Source organism: Lissotriton vulgaris, unplaced genomic scaffold (genome assembly GCF_964263255.1).
Source record: "Lissotriton vulgaris unplaced genomic scaffold, aLisVul1.2 SCAFFOLD_1342, whole genome shotgun sequence".
Classification (NCBI taxonomy): Eukaryota; Metazoa; Chordata; class Amphibia; order Caudata; family Salamandridae; genus Lissotriton; species Lissotriton vulgaris.
In genome coordinates, this window is record NW_028248619.1 from 269,491 (window position 1) to 293,980 (window position 24,490).

The 24,490-nt window shown below is 38.6% G+C and overlaps 1 protein-coding gene across 2 annotated transcripts in view; it reads left to right on the forward strand.

The window, feature by feature from the left end:
* TMEM150C (transmembrane protein 150C) overlaps positions 1 to 24,490 on the forward strand; it is a 268,665-nt gene that overhangs the window by 234,886 nt on the left and 9,289 nt on the right. For both annotated transcript variants that reach the window (XM_086950025.1, XM_086950026.1), the window contains exons 7-8: positions 1,799 to 1,926; positions 9,995 to 10,172. In XM_086950025.1, coding sequence (XP_086806151.1) covers positions 1,799 to 1,926; positions 9,995 to 10,172 — 306 coding nt within the window. The remainder of the gene's footprint in view (positions 1 to 1,798; positions 1,927 to 9,994; positions 10,173 to 24,490) is intronic.

Consider the following 24,490-nt stretch of genomic DNA (forward strand, 5'->3'; position numbering starts at 1 on the left):
CTTGAGATCAAACGCAAAGGTGATCAAGGTCTAACAGTCGATCGGACACTCGCACTGACGTATACCTACCCTGTCGTATATGTAAGCAGAAACCAACAGCCTGCAGTGCTTAGTATGTAATGACAAATGTTAACGTAATAACGTCGCCGCTCTAGGGCTCGAAACCGAAGTCAAGATATACCAGTTGTATGCAATATAGTTTTAAACTGCACCATTGGGTATGCTGTAACCTTTACACTATTGACGTTCTGCCAATGTTATATGTACCATACCTCGATCGAATATACAGGGAAATGTAACATGTATGTGTGTGAATCCAACAACATCATAAAAATCAATAAAAGGGATTTAAACAAAAAAATCAAGGTCTAACAGTCATGGTAATGTCCAGCATTGTTGCTCACCATAGCCTCAAGCCTCTCTCTCCTGTGTATGATGGGACCCCATATGTAGCAGCTAGTGGTACTTAGGGAAAGTCAGTAGGTTCTGTTGAAAGAAATTCGATGAACAAAGACCAAATCTCTTGAAAAGTATCCGCTTTTCATTCTATGGAAAGTATTAGTTTCTCCGTACCCAGGATGTGCCATATCCAGAAAATGTTTTTAATACCCACCCACCAAGCTGTTTGCGGTTTGATTACACCATCCTGCCTTATCCCATTCTCATCATTGAACCAAATTCACATCTGCTTTGTAATAGTCATCCCTCTTGTACAGGTAAAAGAGAAGAGCATGGCACCAGTTGGTAATTTGATTTTCCTTCCTTTTCATACTGTCCAACCGCCTTTCGTGCTTTCCAGGCTGTCGGTCTGGTGTCCTTCAGTAGGATCTTGGGAGAAGGTCCCTTGTGACCATTCGAAACAAACACTCTTCTCTCCCACCATGTTTTTAAAAAAATTTTTTTATTGATTTTTAATACTTGAAACTTACAATCAAAGAGATCATTAATACACAATGTGAGCTAAGTAGTGGGCACTAGTATGTAATACATGACAGAAGGTGTAGCAACATTTCCTCTGAAAGAGAACACATGGTTAGAGGCAAGCATTATGTACATGCATATATGGAGCTTCACTTCTAATATAGGTACATCTGTCAACAGTAGGTCAAACATCAATATCATCAAGGTCCGGTCCCCGATACGCCCTGGGATAGGTCCATTCCTTCCTTCCTTCTCCATCTCTAGTCTAGGCCATAATACTCTATCCATGGTGCCCACATTTTTCGGAATTTCCGGGGCCACCCTCTTGCCTTGTAGGTCACCTTGTCTGCCATCATATAAAGATCCATACTTGACCTCCACTCTGTCAGCGTAGGGAGTCAAGTAGCCCCCCAAAATTTGGCTCTCTCTTAGATACCACTAGCCCTGAGTTGCCAGCACGAGCTTGTGTCGCGGCAGATCGACATCCGTAGGGATACCTAATAACCATGTTTCACTCTTGAACTTTAAAAGGTACGTGAGTGTGGCCTAGTCACTCTTGACATGTCATGCCACATATGGCTTATAAATACATTCTCGCCTGGCTGCCTGTTTCCCATGATGAAACATGTTCTACTCAAAGGAACGTTCACTCAGAGTGACAGAACGACAACAGGTGAGTAGTTCTTGTATCTCAAAATGAAAAATTCAAAAGATATCATTTTGGAATGACTCGTTTTGTTTCCCATTCCCAGTGATTGTCTTTGCACGATTTATTGACTTCTTTTTTTGTTTCCAATTTCGAGTAATTGTCTGTGCACGACTACTTGACTGCCGGTTGGTTGTACCAAATTCAGTTCAATCGTATCCTGTCTTTTAGTGCTTGTCGTTGCAGTTCTTCGATTTATACAGCTGAAGCCAAAGGTTTTGAGTCCGTGGTTGAACGTCGGCGGGCTGGTGGCCCTGTGCTTGTCATCTTTCGGAATCACCTTGCTTGGAAATTTTCAGGTACTGTACTCCTTGCTGTATCAAGTCATATATTGATGGGTGTGCTTGACTCTTTTAAACTAGTTCCTTTATCTGGGCATTTATCAGTGTTGGTTTCCCCAATATTGGGACCATTAGCATAATGTGCAGGAATATTGGTGGCATCTGTAAATGGGAATTTACTTTCAGGTTTGGGTCTTCCCCATCCATTGAAGGGACTGCAATAGCTAATGAGCCTTTCAAATAAATCCAGTGACACATGGTGGGTAGTCGAGGTATGGTATTCTGTGTCCTACAGGGTATCCTTTAGTTTCTGTTTGTACAATGTGCAGGAAGGAATCAATGTGTTGACCCCCATTTGAGGCCTGACTGGGAAAAATGTCCTGGATTACAAGAAAGAGAAAAAAGACCCACATTTGCGGGTGGTGGTTGGCAAATGTTGGATACCGATGTAGTTTAATTATCCCCAGCCCTTCTGAAGGCAGACTTTGTCCAATATTGTTTTTTTAGCATTATTATTTAGCTTTATTAGAAACACAGAAGGTGAGGATTTGTAGAGGAGCTAAACTGTTCAGCTACATGTAGTTTAAATGGGTATGGCTTCCTTTGGGGGTTTTTTGTGTGCAATTTTATATAGGGCAAGATTGGCCCAACAGTACTAGAGCACTTTACATGAGCACCAGATTACATTACACAGGGTCTGATTTCATTTATTTATTTTGGCAGAGGGAGATTAAATGATTGCCAAGAATCACAGGATGTTGAGCTGACGCCGGGACAATAATCTGGTTGCCTGATTTCAGAGTCGGCAGCTCTGGCCATTAAGCAACATTGCCTTCTTTCTTTCTAAACTCTAGAGTTTCCTGGCATCTAAGTTCGACAGGGAAGGTATCCAAGCTGGCGCTGTCTCTGAGAATGGCTGGCTTGCCACATTTTTAGATCGTCTTCTAGATTCAGTTGTAAGTTTTGCATTCGTCTGAGGGGCACATGTACAACAAAGCAGCAAAGCGTGTCGTTAAGGCAAAAAGGCTAACGACATGCACTGTCACTTTTGAAACTCGGGGCTACACCATATTTACAAGAATATGGTGCAGCCCTGCGTTTCCCTCCGGGTTGGCGCTAAATTTAGCAGCCTAGCGCCAACGCAGGCACCCTTGCGCCATACTGCAAGGGTGTCTCCATTGAGGGGAGACCTTCCTGCACATGAACAATCTTTAAATTACGTTTTGTAACTTTTATATGTGCTGCTTAATGTAGCACACATAGAAGTTACAAAATGTCATTTTTTTAATGATTGTTCATGTGTAGGAAGGTTGACCTTCCTGCACATAAACAATCATTGGCGTTTTGCTGTTTCAATGTGCGCTGCTTTGTGCAGCAAATAAAACATTTCTCCTAGTTTCGCCTGTTTGAGACCAGGTTTTCCCTGGTCTTAATTTTGGCGCCGCCTCTTCTTTACACCACCCTTGTAAATATGGGGCAGCATCAAAATCAATGGGTGTTGCAATGGAACGCCCACTGTAACACCCTGTGCCCTCCCCTTTCACACGAAGTACAGCGTGAAAGGGTGCCTATTTACAAGACAGCGTTAAGCCACATTAAGTGGCTTAACGCTGCCTTGTAAATATGGCGAAGTCCCGATCGCCTTCACAACGTTACTAAAAGTGACGCTGTGGTGTCAACAGAGGCGAGTAAATATGCCTCTTAGTTTTCAAGCAGATCCTGCAATCGTCCAAAATTAATTTAATGGAACTATTTTAACTCCTATTTGTCCTAATTTTTAACTACCTCCTAGCATTTTTGTGTCTTCAATTTTGTTTTCTCACACCAGTTGCTAGGATCTGTTCAATGTGTAAATAAATAAAATAAGAAAAAGAAAATTTGTTTTTAGATTATCGGTTGTTTTTTTATTTCAGAGATGATCAACTACATCAGCTAGACAATACAATTTCTTAATTATTGTTGAATGCTCCACGTTTAAAATAACATTGCCAGTTTCACCATACAGTACAACAACATGGAGAAGTAATTTGTTCTGAAGCGAAGTTGTACATTAGCTATACTCTTTCCAGAGCAAAAAATCACCTCAATGTGCAATAGAGGACTTATGCCATATGCAAACGCTGGATGAGTGTGCACAGTGTAGTATAGAAATGTTACAGTTAAGGCAGCAGTAAATTATTCAGTTTACCTCAGTAGACAAGATGGAGGTTTAAACTTACTATTATGTCAAAAAGTGGTGAAGAAACTTGATAAACTTGAAAAGTCAGTTTCACGCGCAGCTGGTTTAGAAAAAAACTCTAAGCCTCTTTAAAATTCAAGGATTATTTTGCACTGTAATTTGAAAGTTGACCAGGGTTTAGTGAACAGAGCGATGGGAAATGTAGAAGCCTTTATCACATATTACAACAGAACTGACTATGAGTCAGCTTTGGTGAAGTTTTACCTTATAGAGGAACCTAAACAAACAGGTAGTTGCAGTGTCCGATTCCTGCTAGTGAAGGATGTGTAGGTGCGCAGAGAACAATTTTTTCTCTGTTTGGCTCATGTTCCTCACCTGGGTCAATACCCAATTCTTCTTCAAAATTGTGTATTCTCCAACAAACTGAGGTTTGAGAAAAGTAGAGTAGATAAGGAAGGGCACAAAGGTTACACAGGCAGAGCACCATCATTAGGAAAAGCTGAATGTGAATGAAGTAAAGGATATGGTAGGATCTCAGTCTTCTTATTTATCGGGAATAAACTGCTACTGTAACATAATTCTAAATGTTATTTTACCATTTCGATTTGTATCAGTGAGCAACCCAAAATACCCTTGAGGGCTTGGGTAAATATATAGAAAGGTAAAGAGTGCCTTCAAGGGAATTTGTTTTGGCAAATGATTAGTAGTAATTTAGGAACAGTTGTGAGGACAATTCAATGGTCCTATAGTTGAATCAATCTCAAATATAAATTAATAACAACTACATATAGAATACACACTTTTACCTAACATAAAACAAATACACAGAAAAAACACTTAGACAGGTGTATAGAAAAATATTGAATTCATTGTATGAATAAAAAGGTAATCAATTAGAAATACAAATATATATGCACAAGCCTACATGTATATTAATCATAAACAACTGTAGGTCCAAGTGACACCTTTCCTAATTCTTGATTTGATGAACAAAAAGGAAAAGGTGTAGGTCAACCTACACCTTTTCCTTTTTGTTTATCAAATCAAGAAGTGTATTTGTTTTATGTTATGTAAAAGTGTGTATTCTATTTGTAGTTGTTATTAATTTATATTTGAGATTGATTCAACTGATTCAGAGATTCAACTATAGGACCATTGAATTGTCCTCACAACTTTTCCTAAATTACTACTAAATCATTTGCCAAAACAAATTCCCTTGAAGGCACTCTTTACCTTTCTATTTTACTATTTACACCACTTATTTGCAACAATGGGGAGAACATAGATGAGACAACAGTGGCGGCTGCTATTTAACACCGTGGGGGTGGGGGTTGTAGGGGTTGGGGAGGGGGGAATGAAACTTTTTTTTAAACATTTATCTGTGTGCCACCGCCACCTCTTGGTCCTCTTTGCCCTCTTTCAGGGCTTGAACAGGAAGCACCCAGGGTTCCAGGCTCCCCTGAGCCAATCGCAACACTGCAGTTCAGCGTTGTGATTGGTCTGAGCACCGTGCTTCAGCGCTCAGACAGGAACAGGGAGCATGGGCATGTACTCCACAATGGCTGTAATGCCTGAGATGGCCAGCCACACTTTCATGTGCATGTAAGAGAGTGCAAACCACCCTCCTCAAGTTCCTCTGTCAGAGCCCAGTCCACCCGCCCCTACCCAGCTGAGCAACAACAGAAAAATAAAATGATAATAACAATGAGTTAATATTTTTTACCTTCTCAGTGGGACGACGCTCCTCCGCCTTAGCAGAGGAGCCGCCCCCGTTAGACAAGACATAAAGCATTGTCAGCTTTACTGAGGACAGTGCATGCTAACATGCGTCTCATTCTGTGACACGTTTTCACAGTATTGTCAGTCTGTGTACAGGTAGAGTTTACTTTAAACTCTCATATATATATATATATATGTGGCCTAGGCAGAGTTTATACTAGCATTGGTCCTTAAGTGAGAAGACGCTTGGGATAGGAGGCTCCTCCAAAGCTGCCTCTGCATGGCCCAGTGATTTAGTGGTTCTCAGCCCATATCCCTGTTGATAATGTGGAGCGAATAATGAATAAGGGATGTTAGATTCCAATCAGAGTATGAGGTGTATAATAGCATGTTATTTGGTGCAGATTCTTGAAAAAAGAATTCAATGATGAAGTGTTTGCTTCAACAGCCAATTTTTTTAAAGAAAAACAGGTAGTTTGACTTTGCTCTTGGGCAATGCTCCAGCACATGTGGGCTTGTACTCAGAGAGAACTGCCTCTCTATTATTGCTTCTTCGGCAGATTGACACTTCGTCTAAATATTAGACCCTAGTCAAATCACATTATGACCCTAAGCATCAGTTCCAATATCCAGGACAATTTGGGAACCTAGAGACAGTTCTAACTGCAGAGTTCATTAGACTTGCCTGTGTATCTATATTACATCTATACTTCTATATGTATACTACTATTATAAAGAGAGAGCCCAAACCTTTGAGGCGGGTAAGCTCAGGAACCACAGCGTCAACTGGGACATCGCATGCAGCATTGGAAAGGTGAGGCAAAGCAGATAGACATAGGCTATACACCAGCGCAACATATACTTTGCAAGGGACAAAGCACGTTTCGGGACAAAGTAGTCCGCTGGAAGTAGCACCGGCTCTGAGGAGCACACGCCGCCTGCAGCGTGGGAATAGCGTCTGTGCAGGGAATAGCGTCTGTGCAGGAGTGTAATAGCGTCCTATGACGTGGGCAGAGCGTCCCATGGTGTATGCGGATAGCGTCGAATCACGTACATGGTAATGGCGTCTCAGTGCACCTGGGCATATTGTGCAGGCCAAGATGGATGAGGCGCGTGTGCACACTGTGTCATTGGGGTAAATTCGGGGGGGACACAGCATCGCGTACAGAGGCACCCGGCAAAAATGTCCAGGCCAAAACGGGTAAGGCGCGTTTCCGTATTGTGTCATTGGGGGGGGTTACAGACACGCACAGCATCTGCATCAGCACAGCACAGCATCGCAGTGCCGCTTTGGGACACTGTGAGGCCACACACGCTAAACGTTGGCGCCGTCATTATTGAATGCAGAGCCTGACATTCTTTTTCATACCCGGACAACGTCGGGACGGGCTGCTAGTTGATGATAAGTCTATCTAAAACATATTGCCCAGCTGTCTGGATTTAGAAAACGGAATCTAACCGGGATCTCCAGACTGGAAGATGTGTGGCAGGGAACACATATAAAGTCCTTTATCATGCTCCACGCGGAGTTTGACTTGTATGAAACACAATTCTTTAAGTACCGGCATTTAAGACAAACCCTATCCACCCACCAAGTAAAATTAATGAATCCTGCGAGTATACTCTCCTGCAGGCCAAAGTTAAAGATCTATCGGGCACTCATCGTAAATACACCAGCCCTGTACACTAAGGCATAAATGGGAAGCCTGGATGGATCTCTGGATGATAGTGACAGGCAAGATGATGGAGAGACCCCGTGTAATTGTTATCCTTACCAGACTGTTAACAACTAAAATACTTGAACACCACATAAGTCCCCCCCTGAGCACTCTATCAGACTTGCAGGATCCCTTCTCCCTGGTACTTTAGATGTGAGGAACCCAGTGGAGTCTTTTTTTACATATTGTCTGGGAATGCCAATTGAGGATTACTGAATATTTGACATTAATTCTATTCCTCCTGTCAAGAACACTGAGGTGACCAATGGAGCTATTCCTTTGGATTGCAATATTGAGCTTTCTGGATGATCATGAAGTTGGCCGAGGTGAGCGTACCTTGGTTGTCATCGGCACAATGAAAGGTGACAAAAACATAGCCAGGGATGGAACGGCCATGACTTCATGACCTGTTTCAAACAAGACCTGTGGGATAGACATCTGTGCAAAATTAGAAGAGCCTTTTCAAAGTCCGGTATCTCCCAAATACATATAAGAGCTTTTAGGGACAATTTTAGTATTCTATACAATATGGCTGGAATGTAAGTCTCCTCCCATGCCTGTAATGTATTTTCATCTGGTATTGTGTCAATACAGATGTAATCCTGCTTGTTTTTTTATGAAAATCCATAAAATACGTGTTATAACATTAATTGATGAGATACTCCTAACTGTCCCTGTTGCAAGGGTGTCTGGCATAAGAAATTCTGCAGCAGTCTGAGCTCTCCACGTAAAAGTCACAAGGGTGTAAAGAGATGCCATTAACAGCTAATTACACACACCTTTTTATCAGTCCTGAAGAAAGCCAGCATATTGATAAGGCACTGGCTGAAACATGTTGACACTCTAAAGGACGTGGGAGGTCGTAACTCGCCTCCAACGTCCCACAGCCTTATTTTTAACCGCTGACAGAGGCCCAGCTAATAAAGTGTCTTTACCCTTAGGGTACTGGGACCCCCGCCAAGCCGTTTTAAACTCACTAATTTATCACCCTTCACCGCACACACAGTGACATACCTGCTCCGCTGTAATCAGGCGTCGTAGCACACCCGGGACTTGCTAGGTGTCACTGGGTGGGCCCGATGATGAAGCATGCCAACTAGGTTGGTGGGTGAGGGCTTTCAAAAGACACCCAGCAGGTGCCACCACCAATTGACAAAACAAAACTGAGTCACCATGATCCTTATAATATAAATATCATGCCAACCCCATCCTTAGCTAGTCTCTTTTTGATTGATTGACATATAAACCGGGGATTTGGACTAGCTTTCTGGTCCTCTCTCTCCCTCTTGATACACGTACATTAACAGCTATACACATTCGTGAAATCGGTTAATCTAGTCCAACCTCTTACTGGCACCAAACCATACATCTACACGCTTACTGTGTTGTTGGAATTGACAATGGGGAGAGCAGTGAAACAGCAGTCCTCCTCGTTCTGGTGGAATGGGCTTTCTGAAACAGGAAAAGTGAGTAAATAAGCAACCTTTTTTATAATGGCAAGTAGGTCCCCTATTAAGCAACAAACATTGGCAAAGCCAATAGGTCCGGGTTTAATCTGCTAACGCAGTCGGAATTAGCGCATTAGATGGAGTCAAAGAAGATGACACAGAGGACTATAGTTCTAATGTCGACCCTAATACAGTTTAATGCAAGCTCTTCTCTAGGTGGAAGGATGCACCCGAACATACAATAATATCGAGTGAGTGAAGAATACTCCACTGAGATGAGCCAAAACGAGACTGACTAAATCTCAAGCCAATTTCTGAAAGTGATGGACCCAATGTCCTCTCTATGTATACTGTTAACAATTGGTTTAGCTGACAGATGTGCTTAAACCCAGTCCTAAAAAGTGATTGGATCTGTGAATGTTCTCATTGCCCCTTATAATGACAGTTCATTTATTAACATTTGGGATGTGTGTAGAATGTGATGGGGGAGTTCAGATGATGGGGATGTGAGGTGGTTCATGAGAGGAGTGTTGACGGTAGCAGGGGTGTAATGCTACCCAGAGGCGCAACTAGAGCTGAATTTCGGGGGGGGGGGGCTAAGGAAAAATTTCGGGGGGGCTGAACCTTTAATCAGTAGGCAGAGTGGAGCTGCAGGGCCTCCAACAAGGGGTGAAACAACAGCAAGGCCTAATTAGCATTCAAATGGTCTTTTAAAGACCTGTTAAACGATCGGGTGCGGCTGTGTGCGTGCCCGGGATCTGTCTCATCCCGGGCTGCCACACACGACGGGGGGGCTGAAGGCCGGTGAGTCCAATGGGTGTTGCGCGCCTGATGCTACCTCTGTTTTTGCTTCAAACAGAGAGCCATGCTAATGTGTGTAGGAATTTTGGAACTTTGCGACTTTTTGTATCCTGTACTATCTTTCATGAATATCTGATGTCATGCAGCCTATTTTATGATTTTTCTCTATTAAAATTAATTGCAGATATAGAAAATAAATAAGATCTTATATTTTATTTCAGATTTCAAACGATGAAGACATACATAATGTGGGAACGGCCATGACATTTGGGTTTGGCACACTGGCCTGCTGGATCCAGTCTGCTCTGACATTGCGAATAAACCTCAAAAATGAAGGAAGAAAGGCTGGAATCCCCAGGGTTTTTTTATCAGCAACTATAACCCTCTGTGTTATTCTATGTATCCTTTCCACGTTTTTCCTAAACACCTTGACCTCAAAAGGGGGTTATTTCCCCATCTGCGCTTATTTGCTTAGTAAAGGGCTCAGTAAAGAGAGCGAACAGTATAGGTGAGAGTGAACACCCCTGCTGCGTGCTTCTTTTAATAGTAAACCTTGTTAGTCAGAACATTGTTTACCAGAACCCTGGTTGAGGATCTTAGATATAAGGCTGTAATTGGATTTAGAAAATGCAGGATCGCAAAATGATTTAAACAATGCTAAGGGTAATCCCAGCCTTGGCCACTTCTAAGCTACTATTGCTAAGGGGGAATTGAACTGAGAGGCAAGATCTATGGCTCCAGTCAGCTGATGGACCTGGTCACAGTTACCTCCCAATGAATATGCCTTTTTATCCTCATTATCCAATTTCACAGCTAACACTGAAAGTCTGACGGCCACTATCCCTGAGAAGATCTTATAATCACAATTTAACAACGACAGGTTTCACAGTTAGTAGAGTTCTTCCTAGGTTTTAATTTAACAACTATAGAGGCTTCTCCCCACAATGAAGGTTGAGTTTGTCTCTTGGTCGGTATGTTGTTGAACAGCAACTTCTATACAGATATTACTTGGTAATCTATAATCTTATTTACTTCCCGGGATGCCATCTGGGCCTGCACCTTTCCCCTTCTTTATTCTTTCAAAAAATGCCAATCTGATTTCTTCCTCTGTTATTTCTTTAGTTTAGCTTTCTTTATCATATGGCTCAAGTGTAGGAAGTTGGAGAAAATCAAGCCAGGCATTTACTACTTAACTTTTCATGGTTGATCTTTCATTGTAACATGCCTTGGTAAAAATTATGAAAATCTGTCCCAATCTTTTCACTTGAGGATTTTGGTGGTTCACCCAGGGAACCCTAAATGCTCATACTATTATAGTATGCTTCCTGCCTCCTGCCTTTCCATACAACAATTTCCTCACTTTTTTTTATCACCATATTCAAAAATATTAAGGTTCTGGCTTTCCATTTAGCTTGTGTTTTTGTTCAATTAGAGCTCCCCATTGCAATGTACAATTTTCTATATTGCTCATAATCTTTTCATATTTTGACTTTTGTTGTGGGTTTGACAGTTGAGTTTGGAGTCTATTGATACGTATCAGGAGATCCTTCTCCTCTGCCCTCTCTAATTTTCCCTGCTTATAGACGCACTTTGCAGTAATACCTCTCACATATCATTTATACACATCCCAAATAACATTTAACAGACACCCGTCTAGGTTTATGTAAAAAAAATACTGTTGGGACTTGTGTTGCCTGTCAATTTCTAGCTCCAAGTCTGCAGAGTTATGGTCCCAAAGAAAGGATGAGATGTCCGTGTCTTTAGTTGCTCGTTCTAAACACTTTCAATTCACCAACCAATAATCAATCCACGAAGTATGGCCATATTTTTTACTGTGAAAAAAGAATGCTCTCTGATGCCCTGTTCTCTCTCTCTCCTTGTATATCTGCAAAACCCAAGTCCTCAGGAATATTTGTCAGGCATCCTGCTTTTTTTGGTAAATTCCAGTGTGGGTGGGAAGTGGACCAATAAAGGGTGTTAGTCATGAAGTAATGGCATTGCCTCCCCACAAAATTGAAGCCTTATAATATATGAGTGAAGCAAAAACCTGCCTTAGAGGGAAGAGATAGTCCAAATTCAGACCATAATATTCTACACAGGTAAACTGACGTTGTTCTATTTGCAACAGGGATGGTAACCATCCGACGTTCTTGTCTACAGAGTGTGTATTTGCATTTTTCCTCACCAGTAATGCTGTGCCTTTATTACTGCTGAACCAAGAGGTACATATCACCTAATGGACCTCAACACAGCTTAATGAACAAAGATTAGAGTTCAAGCTCATCCTTGTGATAAGTATATTTGTGCACTGCTTCCCCTCAGATATTCTACTGTACATCTCTCTTTTCTTGACTCTGTCCATTTAAGTTCCAGGAGAGTAACCTGATCAAGCTTTTATCCATACTGACATATCCGAAAACCCTTTGTTATAGGCATGACTAGACATTTTATGAATAAAAGCATCTGAGGACTATTTTCTTTCGCCCAATGTGCTCCCACCCTGTGTTCTCACCCTCAGCTAACCCTCCATAATCTAGCATCCTCTCCCAAGCCATTTGAGCGCCCCACCCGAGATAAAAAAAACATTGTTGTATTCTCTGACTTGTATGTCTTCTAGTGCATGTATTGTGAAATGTTCTATGGCTACCTGTGTGCTAGTGCATATTCAAAAAGAGGACTCTGAACACGTAAGAAGAAGTATTTATTCAAATTCAAACAACAACCGTTGCAATGTAATGATGATACTTGTAAAGCGCACTGTTACCCCCATCTCGGGGTGTCCTGGCGCTGAAGACCGCTGGGGAACCCGTCCTGGCGTTCCCTGTGAGATGGTCCCTTCTGGGTATCTCCAAGCTGAAACCAGGCATCCCCGGCGTCTGTGGTGGGCCGTAGTAGAGATGAGGCAAGCTTAATGCTCAGAGTTGCCGAGTGTGATCCCTGGTTAGAGTAGGCACCGAGGCGAGAATTATCGAGTCCGTTGACCCTGGTCCACGACCCTGCCACGTCGGGAATCGAACCCTGGTCCCGGACCGTTCTCTGCTTCCGGGTCTGCCGCCTCTAACCAGTGAGCCACACCACTCCACTTGCGAGTCTGTTACAGCACAGATCCGATGGTCACAAGTTGCCCCAAAGTGCACTAGTTTAACGTAGACAGAACTGATGATGATGAATAAAACTTTCACATATAACAGCTGCTACGAGGCAATTAACGATCATGCCATCGGTTGGGAGAAGAATCTTCTTGAATCTATACCGATGTCTCACACAGCCAAAGTCATTCAGAGTGTTACCACCAGTAAATGTAGATGATAATCTCTGATCAGTTGAATAGAACTTGCGCATAGAACGGCTGATAGGCAACTAACGACCATGCCGCAGACTGGGAGAAAGTATATTCAATATTACCATTTCATACTGATACAGGGGTCTGTCTTTCATAGAATCTGATCTGAAGACCCAGAGCCAGGCCTCACACTTTTTGTCCTGTTTTTCCAGCTTTATAGAATTATTATTCAGTATCTTCCTCACTTTTCAAAAGGTGCAAGTTGTTGATAAGCATTGCCTTTAGTGACATTTGGAATTTCAGTTGCACTTTAGCCCCCAAACTCTGCAGTTCAGCCATTTCCTTTCTAAGCAACCATTGTCTTTCGTCTGTAACATAGCACAGATTGGATCCAATGGTGCAAGTGAGGTTGTGATATACTATGGCATTGGACTTTAAAGCAAGATGTTGATCACATCAGACCTTGCACAAAAAAAATTCAGAAAGTACACCAACATTTTCCTAGGGTGCTTCTGTTTGTGTTGAGTCTAAAAGGATCTATGTGTACCTGCCTAATCTCCATAGCCAAGTCTTCTTGCTAACCAGCCGTATTTCCATTAAAAAGACCATCTTGAATCGCCCCAATTATAATTGATCTGTGCCTTCTGCTCCCTTCAGGGTGTTCGTTTTTTTAATATTATTCCTTCTGTCCGGGTTTTCTAGCCTCTTAAGTGCCTCCTGTATGGCTTTATTCAGAACTTTGAAAGAGGCCAGTTATTGAGTTCCTTTCTACATACCGCGCACATTTTGTCAATGCATCTTGGAGTGCGGAAGTGCAACTTGCCAACTTATCCAGTTTCCCTTCCAGTTCTTGACACGTATCAGGGATATCAGACTGGTTAGCCCCAGAGATAGCAAATATATTTTTGAGCTTCCCCACTATATTCTCAGCATGTTTTTTACTCTATCAATGCTTGTACCACTGACTGTACTTATACTGCCTCCATCCTGCTCTCCCCTCCTGTATTAATAGGAGCCAAAGGCAGGAGTGCTCTTCATCCAATTGTGGTTGGTTCCACCTCTATTCTTAGTTGGGTCAGGGCTTGGTAGATATGGTGCATTGGGATTTTTTTACGTACAGTAAAAGGAAACGGGTCTATGAGTGTATTGGAGACTGTTCTGTATAGGGCTCCAGACTCCCTACGTTTATCCTGAGAGATAAAAGCTGTGGTTCAATTCTTTCCATAGCTATGTTAGTCTTTAAAGCTATTACACCTGACTCTGTGTTTCTAGCCCTGTCCAGTTCTGAACGGGTGTCTTGGTGACACAAGGGCTCCATGTAGGGCATAAAGAAGCTTTATCGCACACCCTATTGTCTTCTGATTTTTGGATTGCAGAGGATGGTCAGATCTGAATAAGGGTGTTGGCTTAGAAGGCCTATGCTTGAGCTTCTGGTGTTTATCTCTGTGCAAAGCCTAAGATTCACTAGTGGTTATAGTCTGGCTACCTGGGTCAGTCTTAGCATGTTTTTATGTGCTAAAAGATTTTGGTTAGGTTTTACTTAAGCCAGATAAAGCTATTGGGTGTTCCCCAAAACCTTCAGCCCCTCAACGGCAGACCTTAATTGGTAATAATTGTAGGGTTTTAGTTTGTGAAGGCTGGTAGAAACTACTTTCCCTGCTATTTTAGCTTTTAAGATAGGGTGGCCAGTAAGTCCCAATCATCTAAATACCTTACTGCTATCCTCATACCACCACAGGGCCAGACGCGAAGCCGAGGCGGGGTTCAATTTTCTTAGGTCTTCTGGTGCTGTTCTATCAGCAAAAATCTTTTGGGCTCTGCTCCATTCCCCAAAACGCTCAGCTCTCTACTGTTGCCTCCTTGCAAAATCATCAGATACACACAGATTCTCTCTGGTAAGCTGTGTGGTGCTGATACTGCTGCGTCTCTCCCAGAGGAGAAGCCTCAATGCAGCTTCCTGATTCCTGGCGAATGCGACAGCTGCCCAACGCCAAAAAACAGGAACAGTTGGGCACAGACTTGGCCTTACCATGAGAGCCCTATGATCCTGTATCGCTAGAGTTAGTACAAGTATTTAAATTATAAACAAAAAGTTTCTCATTGCTGGTAAGATCTTTCTTTCCTCAAGCGTCAGCTTGTGGTGATAACATGGGACTCAGAATGGAGAAGCTTCACTCTCAGCAGCAACTTCAAACTGAAGGCATGTTCCCAGCACCCTCTCCGATCGTTTCCTACTCATGGGAACCTTTGTGACCAAACCGCTCCATAGTGAATATGTGGTAAATGCGTAACAAGGTGGTAACACTGAAAACATAGACTTTGTTCAATCAGCCGTGTCCGAATGAAGGGCCTACAACTCAGTCCGGAGGGAAGCAGCCATATCCAAAATTTGAGGGGAAAAGAAGTTCAGAATAAGAGACGTGCTAACTATTGAAGAGGGGTTTCTGGGCCCAGAAGAAGGTAATGTTCCCAACCCATCTGTGGAAGTTATGTTCAAGAGACACAACTTCCCAAATTGATTGTCTGCTGAGGTGTTTAAGCATCTATAACACAATCTCTCAATTAAAATCCTTCGTATGCTGGTACAGGACAGAGCAGTGGGACATCATCCTCCTAAAAGCCCATATCTCTGCTTAATGTAGAGTTAACTGTTCATGAAAGTCCATGCTAATTGTTTATACATTTTCTAATCCACCTGATTATGAATTCGTGTTTATGCCAGGTAGGTCGACCAGACACAACTTAAGATGCTTCGGTGGTTGCCCAGTTGATGCTGATGCTCTAATGCTACCTTTGGTGGTTCTATCATTGGATGTTGATTCTGTACAATGGCCTTTATTAAAGGCTGTTGTGAAATGGATTGGATTTTGTCAGACATTATATCCTGGGTGTTACTGCCCTAAACAGTGACAATGGTAAAGGCCAATGGAACAATTCCGGAACCCTTCCAACTGAACAGTGGTACAATGCAGGGTTGTCCCCTGTCCTTGCATTTTGTTGCCCTTGATATCAAACCCCTAGCATACTGTATTCGGAAAGTTGTGCAGGTTAAAGTTGCAGGGTAGAACCATGATTGGGAGCATGTAATTTCATTATATGCCAATGATGTACTCCTATAGTTGGCAACTCCTATAACTTCAATTGAGAGAATTCTATTTATAGTGAAATGTTTTGGTTGTTAATCAGAATTCCATTGATGGGGGGGATCCAAATAGAGAGTCGATGGTTTTAGACCATGTTGCCCCCTCCTCTCAGGACTCTGTACTGAAAATAGCTTCATGGAATATCGCTGGGCTTAAAGGGCGAATAACCTCGGAAGATTGGGTAGCTTTTGTCTACTCTTTTGATGTTTTATTATTCCAAGAGAGCTGGGATCCAGAACCAATTTTCAAGCAGGGTTTCTAAATTTTTATAAACCGGCTATCAAGGGTATTAAGGGTAGGGCATCTGGGGGCTTAGTAATTTGGGTTAAACAGTCCATCAATTGTAGACTGGTGGAAATCCCAGTGAACAACCCCGATATTCTGGGGATTAAGTTATATAGGGAAAACCACCAGAACATTATTCTTATCAACATTTATGCGCGAGGCCTCCCTGGTGGGAGATGCCCGGCAATTATAGACGATTTGGACTCCTACCTTGAATTGATTGGGAGAGATAATCTAATACTCTTAGCAGGGGATCTAAACTGTACCTTCGAACCCCAGCGGTATGAGGATGAGGATTTGTGTTGTGAAGAAGATGCCTTGTGGAACATTCCGAACCTGACATTGAATTATACCAACAGGTGTTCAGAAGCTGCGTTGCACTGGCTAGGGCTATGCTTAGAGTGGGGCTTGAGGGCGACCAATGGTCGTACGGTGTCTGATAAAGCTGGTCACCCTACATTTGATAATGGGATAAGTAAAGGTAGAATTGATTATATTCTGGTAAAAATGGAGTATTGGTCCCTAGTGGAAGATATGATAGTTGTGGATCATCCAGAGAGTGACCATAACCCGCTGTCTCTAAGTTTGAAGCTCACTGGCGGCTTAGGTAGATCTCCCGCAGCTTTGTGTGTTACCGCAGAAGCTGTTTCAACAAATGATAGAAGGCGGGTTAGATGGTGTAGGGGAATCACTGACAGATTATCGATTTCCAAAAAATCGACCTACTATAACATCGAGTCTCTAATATCGATAGCACTAATATCGACACCCTATACTTAACATGTAAACTACAAAAATATCGAGCAAACTATATCGATGCACAAAAATATCGTCTACAGAAATATCGTTAGCATTATTTTCGATTACCATAATATCGACACTCAATACTACATATACCACACTACAATAATATCGAATACAAAAATTTCGATAGCACTATTTTCGTCAATATCAAAATATCGATAGCTAAATTATACTCCTTTTTTTATATATAACACCAATAAATCTATTCTCTAAGTAATACACACATTTCTAATGACTTCACTAATGTATTTTCAAATTATTAAGTAACATTTAGTGTACAATATTATGTTTTCGCTAACAAACGCAATTTGTATATAAACTCTTTGTAAACATACTTATTTAATACTTAGTACTCATTTTACATAAACTTTATTTATAACAAGACTTTTATTTTACATAAATATATCATTTTAATTCCTTAACATAAACTATATAAGAAGATATATCTTAAATGTTTTACTTAAAAAAATTCAAACTAACCAATAGTAACTCGTCTTTACATATCTGACCAATCAGATGGCAAACATAATTACACATAGACTATATAAACCAATCACAAACAGCCATACAAGTTGCAGGAAATATTCTTCGTGACCACATACTGCCAATTTTGGGAGCACCATCTATATTCTTCTCTTCAAGAAAATTCGTCCTAAAACTACAAGTAAGTAATCATATAACTCTGTTAATAAATTCTAAATTTTTTGTCTATTAATTATAGACCAAGATTTGTAACCTAATTTGTTATTTCTTTATGTACTTTACCTTTAAACAGACTCTACAAACAAATCAAGTTATACTTCAACTTCAAGATACAGGACACTTTACATTTAAAAAAGGTATCTACATATGTTTAACATTTACTTAGCGTTCTTAGCCAACTATTGGCCTAATTTAAAACTCTATACTTTGTTTCTTAGCCTGTAAATCTTAATACATATTGTGCTGGCAGAATTTTTTGAAGAAAAAAATTTACAATGCTGTGTAAAAAATATTTTCTTCCTGTTCTTAAATATGTTTTAATGTGCTTTTACTCATAATACATGTGTCATCCTCGGTTCTTTTTAGCAATTGAGTAACAATGCTTTATAACAAATGTGTATTATTTATATAACATATAAACGCATTAGTAATTTTCATCAACTTTCTCTCTAAACAGAACACATAGGTACAGAAAACAGATAATTCACATCAAAGAACAAACATTCTGCTACTACTATAATTCTCTTGGTAAGATCATAAATAAAACATAACTAGTCTTTATAAACTCTATGAAATGTACTAGAAATAAAATGCCTCTTGTTATGCATCTGTTAGTATAATCTTCCTGTTCTTAAATATGTTTTTTGTGCTTTTACTCATAATACATGTATCATCCCCGATTCATTTTAGCAATTAAGTAACAATGCTTTATAACAAATGTGTATTATTTATATTACATATAAACGCATTAGTAATTTTCATCATCTTTCTCTCTAAACAGAACTCAAAGGTACAGAAAACAGATAATTCACATCAAAGAACAAACATTCTGCTACTACTATAATTCTCTTGGTAAGTTCATAAATAAAACATAACTAGTCTTTATAAACTCTATAGAATGTACTAGAAATAAAAATGACTCTTTTTATGCATCTGTTAGTATAATCTTGGAAATTTCTCTTTTTACATTCAATAAACAAAACTATTTTTAGAGACATTATAACGTAAAAAATAAGTTACCAAGCAGAAAAGTGGTAACTTTTCCTATAACATACTTAATTATTTCTCAACAGACCGTGGCAATACAAGAACAACATCTAACTGAACAAGCATCTACTTTCGATAAATAGAACATTACTGTTGGTAAGTAAATTACTAGAAGAATACTAGCTTTATTTAAAATCTTTTATACATTTCATATTGTATTAATATTTGTATATTAACTTTTCTAGATACCAGAAGTAAAGAATGACTGATGATGCAAGATTTATTACTTCTCAGAAAGGGAAATTTTTGTTATGCTATATGGGCTACATTTATACTCAAGAGAAACAAAAAGACCTTAAAGTGAATTGGAAGTGTACAAAATATTACTCCAATAAATGCTATGGCCGTGCTACAACAAGGGAAACTAGTGTTATAAATACCACTGAACATAATCACCCACCAAACATCTCCGAAATAGAAGTGAGATCCACTCTTGAAAATATCAAGGAATTAAGTACCAGATCAGAATTACCTACCAACGTAATTCTGAAAGAATTACTACCTAAAGTTCCCAAAGAAGCAAGAGGTCAGCTACCATCTATTGCTACCATTAAAAGAACAATAGCAAGAACCAAAAAAGCAAGTAGACCCAATATACCAACTCCAAAAACTTTTGAAGAAGTCATAATTCCGCCAGAGCTTGTAATTACTCATAATGAGGAGCCATTTATATTTTATGACAATCATAGCAAGGACAAAAGAATAATCATGTTTGCAACTAATAACAATATAAAAAAATTAACTGAAAGTACTACTTGGATGATGGATGGTACTTTTTCTATATGCCCAAAACCTTTCTACCAGTTATACACAATTCATGGGCAATATCATAATACCTGTATCCCCTTCATATATTGTTTATTACCAAACAAACAAGCCACTACTTACTCTGAAATCTTACAAAAAATAAAGGAACAAAGTTCTGACTACTTCCCAATGAAAATCATCATAGACTTCGAGCAAGCTATGATTAATTCTATTTTGAAAACGTACCCACACACATCCATTCAAGGATGTTATTTTCATTTCAATCAATGTCTCTGGAGACATTTTTTAAAAATCTGCCCTTAGTGTTGAGTATGCAACAAATATAAATTTTGCATACCAGATCAAACATCTCATTGCTCTGGCATATGTACCAGTAACTGATGTGGCCGAACATTACAATTTGTTAATTGAAAGTCCTTTCTACACCCAAAATGAGCAAAGACTTGCCCCACTTTTAGATTACTTTGAGGACAACTGGGTAGGAAGACTACATAGGTCAGGCCACAGACGCCAGCCAAAATTTGCAATTCCCTGGTGGAATGTCTATCTACCAACACTCAACCAAGAAGCAAAAACGAACAATGCTGTTGAAGGTTGGCACAATGCCTTCCTCTCTTCTACTGGACGTACAACACCCACATTACACAAGCTAGTCTCAGCTATACAAAAAGAGCAAAGCTTTCAGGAACTACGTATGCAGCAATCAGTCATACAACTGAAACCAAAACTCTCTAGACAAACTGCTCAAATGTATCTATATCTACAACAGCAAGTCCAACTATATCCTACAACAAGAGGACTGGAATATTTAAAAATGATAGCCAAAACATTGAACTAATTGCTATAACTAAATTAATTGATAGAGATCAAACAATATCCTTAATTTAAAAAAACACATATTTTAATATAATAAAAAATATTTATTTAGTCTAATTTATTTTTTAACACTATTCTAAAAAGACTAAATAAATATATTATTATATCACAATATTTGTTTTTAAAAACTGCTTCCATCCAAATAAAAGAACATAAATTTATAACTTACCTTTAAATAGAACATCATAAAGATAATCCTTTATCCGACAATACAATGTGTAAATATCAAACACTTAATCCAACGATTCATTAATTATGTTTTCTTTAACTCTGCAAAAACTATCCATCATCCAAATTAAACGACTATTTAAATGCCATTTACAATAACGACTGTTATCTTAAAGTGTGATAAATATATCACCGAACTCAAAATATAAAGGCAGAATGTAAATCATCTCCGTTCTAACAACTGAAACACACTTCCTTTCCCTTAAAAAAAAATTATCGGAAACGGAAATAGCTGTTTCAAAATACGAGAAAAAAAAACAGCTAAACAATCCCACCGACATAACACTAACGAATATCCCAGAATATTTAAAGATAATATTCCTATTAATTTATAATTTCATTAAATTATACCACATACTCATTTACTCCAACTATTTTAAATAGCTCAAAAATGCGTGACCGAAAATACGTATTGATTCCACTCCATTATATGTAAATAGTCATACTTTAATTCTCAACCCCAAAATACCAAAATATAACCTTTAATTATAATTTACAATACTTTAACAATATAAAAGTAGATTCGTACCTACTCAAAAGTGAATCTGTTTCCAACCGCGACTTTCCATTTACCAAAATAACGCAAAAAGACAAAGAGTGGTTACAAAAGAAACAATCCAAATTATATGTAACTGTGAAAAGAACTACAATAAATGTCGATTATTGTTATAAATATGGCTCGAAATTATGTGTAATGTTTAAAAAATCGTATAGTATATTGTGAATATAAAATGTATTTGCCTGTATATTAATTATATATTACATACTTTTAATATTTATTACATTAAGTACAAAAAAATAAAAATATTTAATGTAATATTTATTAAAATTATTATATAACTAAATGTGTAATATTGTTTTTGTTTATCAGATTTAAATGTTTACAATATGACTAATATGTGAAAATTGTTATTATTAAAACGTATTTATTAATAATAATAATCATACATAAGAATATTGTAATGTTAAAAGAATCATTGATGATGATGTCCATGTCCTAATTAGGATATTTATATTATATTATAATTTTAAAAGTGTTCATATGTTAATATCATCATCAGTATATCACTATATGTATTAAAAATTAGTGACTTATGTTTTTCATTACACATGTTGATGTTTTATTAAGAAACAATAATAGTATTATGTATGTATAATATCATACATTACATTATGTGAACTAACCATTTTTTCTCTACAAATTAAAAGTACTTGTCAAGAAAATTACTATAAAATGTGATTAATAAAAAGACATTGTCCTCCATTTTTTTTTATATGTATACCAAACATAGCTTAATAAAATGTATATATGTTCGTATATTTCAAGTGTTGAATAAAAAAATTTACTGGAAAGAAAACTGGTGTCATTATTTTGTATTACCTATGACAACATCATTTTTATGAATTTTTGCAAATGTATTATAAGTGTAATGTTATATCTATTTCTATATACCACATGTAAATAAATAACATACTATACACTGAAGTTATAAAAATTATTATTCATACACCCATATACATATAATATCAATTTTTGAAATACACATAATTAAATGTTTAAATATTCCGACTCCAATAACCATTTACTTTCGGTAATTTCTTCTCAAAAACAGTAATTAATTTACAATTAGAAATGCAATCACCATTTAATTAGAGTAAGTGCAGAACACAGAACATATTAAATTTACTCTTCCAACACCAATTAACAATTAATTAAAGTAACTGCAGGACATTAAATATTAATTAATTACTATAAAAAATAAAATGTTTCAAAATTAATAATGTAATCGCATTAAAATTAATTTAATATAATAATTTTAATTTAAAAATAATCTTAATTTATGTTTTCCCTGTACCCCTATAATAATAAACTGACCCTGAAACCTAAAAATACCCCTTTACCCACAAACTGAAAACTGACTCTGAAACCTCACAAAACTCCTTTACCAACAAACTAAAAACTGACCCTGAAACGTTACAAAACACCTTTACCCACAAACTAAAAACTGACCCTGAAACCTAAAAATACCCCTTTACCCACAAACTAAAAACTGACCCTGAAACCTTACAAAACACCTTTACCCACAAACTAAAAACTGACCCTGAAACCTAAAAATACCCCTTTACCCACAAACTAAAAACTGACCCTGAAACCTGACAAAACACCTTAACCAACAAACTAAAAACTGACCCTAAAACCTATAAATACCCCTTTACCCACAAACTAAAAACTGACCCTGAAACCTAACATAACCCCTTCACCAACAAACTAAAAACTGACCCAGAAACCTAAAAATACCCCTTTACCCACAAACTGAAAACTGACTCTGAAAACTCACAAAACCCCTTTACCCACAAACTAAAAACTGACGCTGAAACCTTACAAAACACCTTTACCCACAAACTAAAAACTGACCCTGAAACCTAAAAATACCCCTTTACCCACAAACTAAAAACTGACCCTGAAACCTGACAAAACCCCTTCACCAACAAACTAAAAACTGACCCTGAAACCTAAAAATACCCCTTTACCCACAAACTAAAAACTGACCCTGAAACCTAAAAATACCCCTTTACCCACAAACTAAAAACTGACCCTGAAACCAGACAAAACCCCTTCACCAACAAACTAAAAACTGACCCAGAAACCAAAAAATACCCCTTTAACCACAAACTGAAAACTGACTCTGAAGCCTCACAAAACTCCTTTACCCACAAACTAAAAACTGACCCTGAAACCTAAAAATACCCCTTTACCCACAAACTGAAAACTGACTCTGAAACCTCACAAAACTCCTTTACCCACAAACCAAAAACTGACCCAGAAACCTAAAAATACCCCTTTACCCACAAACTGAAAACTGACTCTGAAACCTCACAAAACTCCTTTACCAACAAACTAAAAACTGACCCTGAAACGTTACAAAACACCTTTACCCACAAACTAAAAACTGACCCTGAAACCTAAAAATACCCCTTTACCCACAAACTAAAAACTGACCCTGAAACCTTACAAAACACCTTTACCCACAAACTAAAAACTGACCCTGAAACCTATAAATACCCCTTTACCCACAAACTAAAAACTGACCCTGAAACCTGACAAAACACCTTAACCAACAAACTAAAAACTGACCCTGAAACCTATAAATACCCCTTTACCCACAAACTAAAAACTGACCCTGAAACCTAACATAACCCCTTCACCAACAAACTAAAAACTGACCCAGAAACCTAAAAATACCCCTTTACCCACAAACTGAAAACTGACTCTGAAACCTCACAAAACACCTTTACCCACAAACTAAAAACTGACCCTGAAACCTGACAAAACACCTTTACCCACAAACTAAAAACTGAGCCTGAAACCTAAAACTACCCCTTTACACACAAACCAAAAACTGACCCTGAACAGTTAAAATACCCCTTCGCACATACACAAAAACAAGACCCTAAACGCACAAAATGTACCTTTGATAAAACTAGCCACCCTGACCTACTATAAACTCTACATCCCACTCCTAAAAATATGATACATTTATTTATTTAATATCTACAACATTATATATTTTTGATTCTTT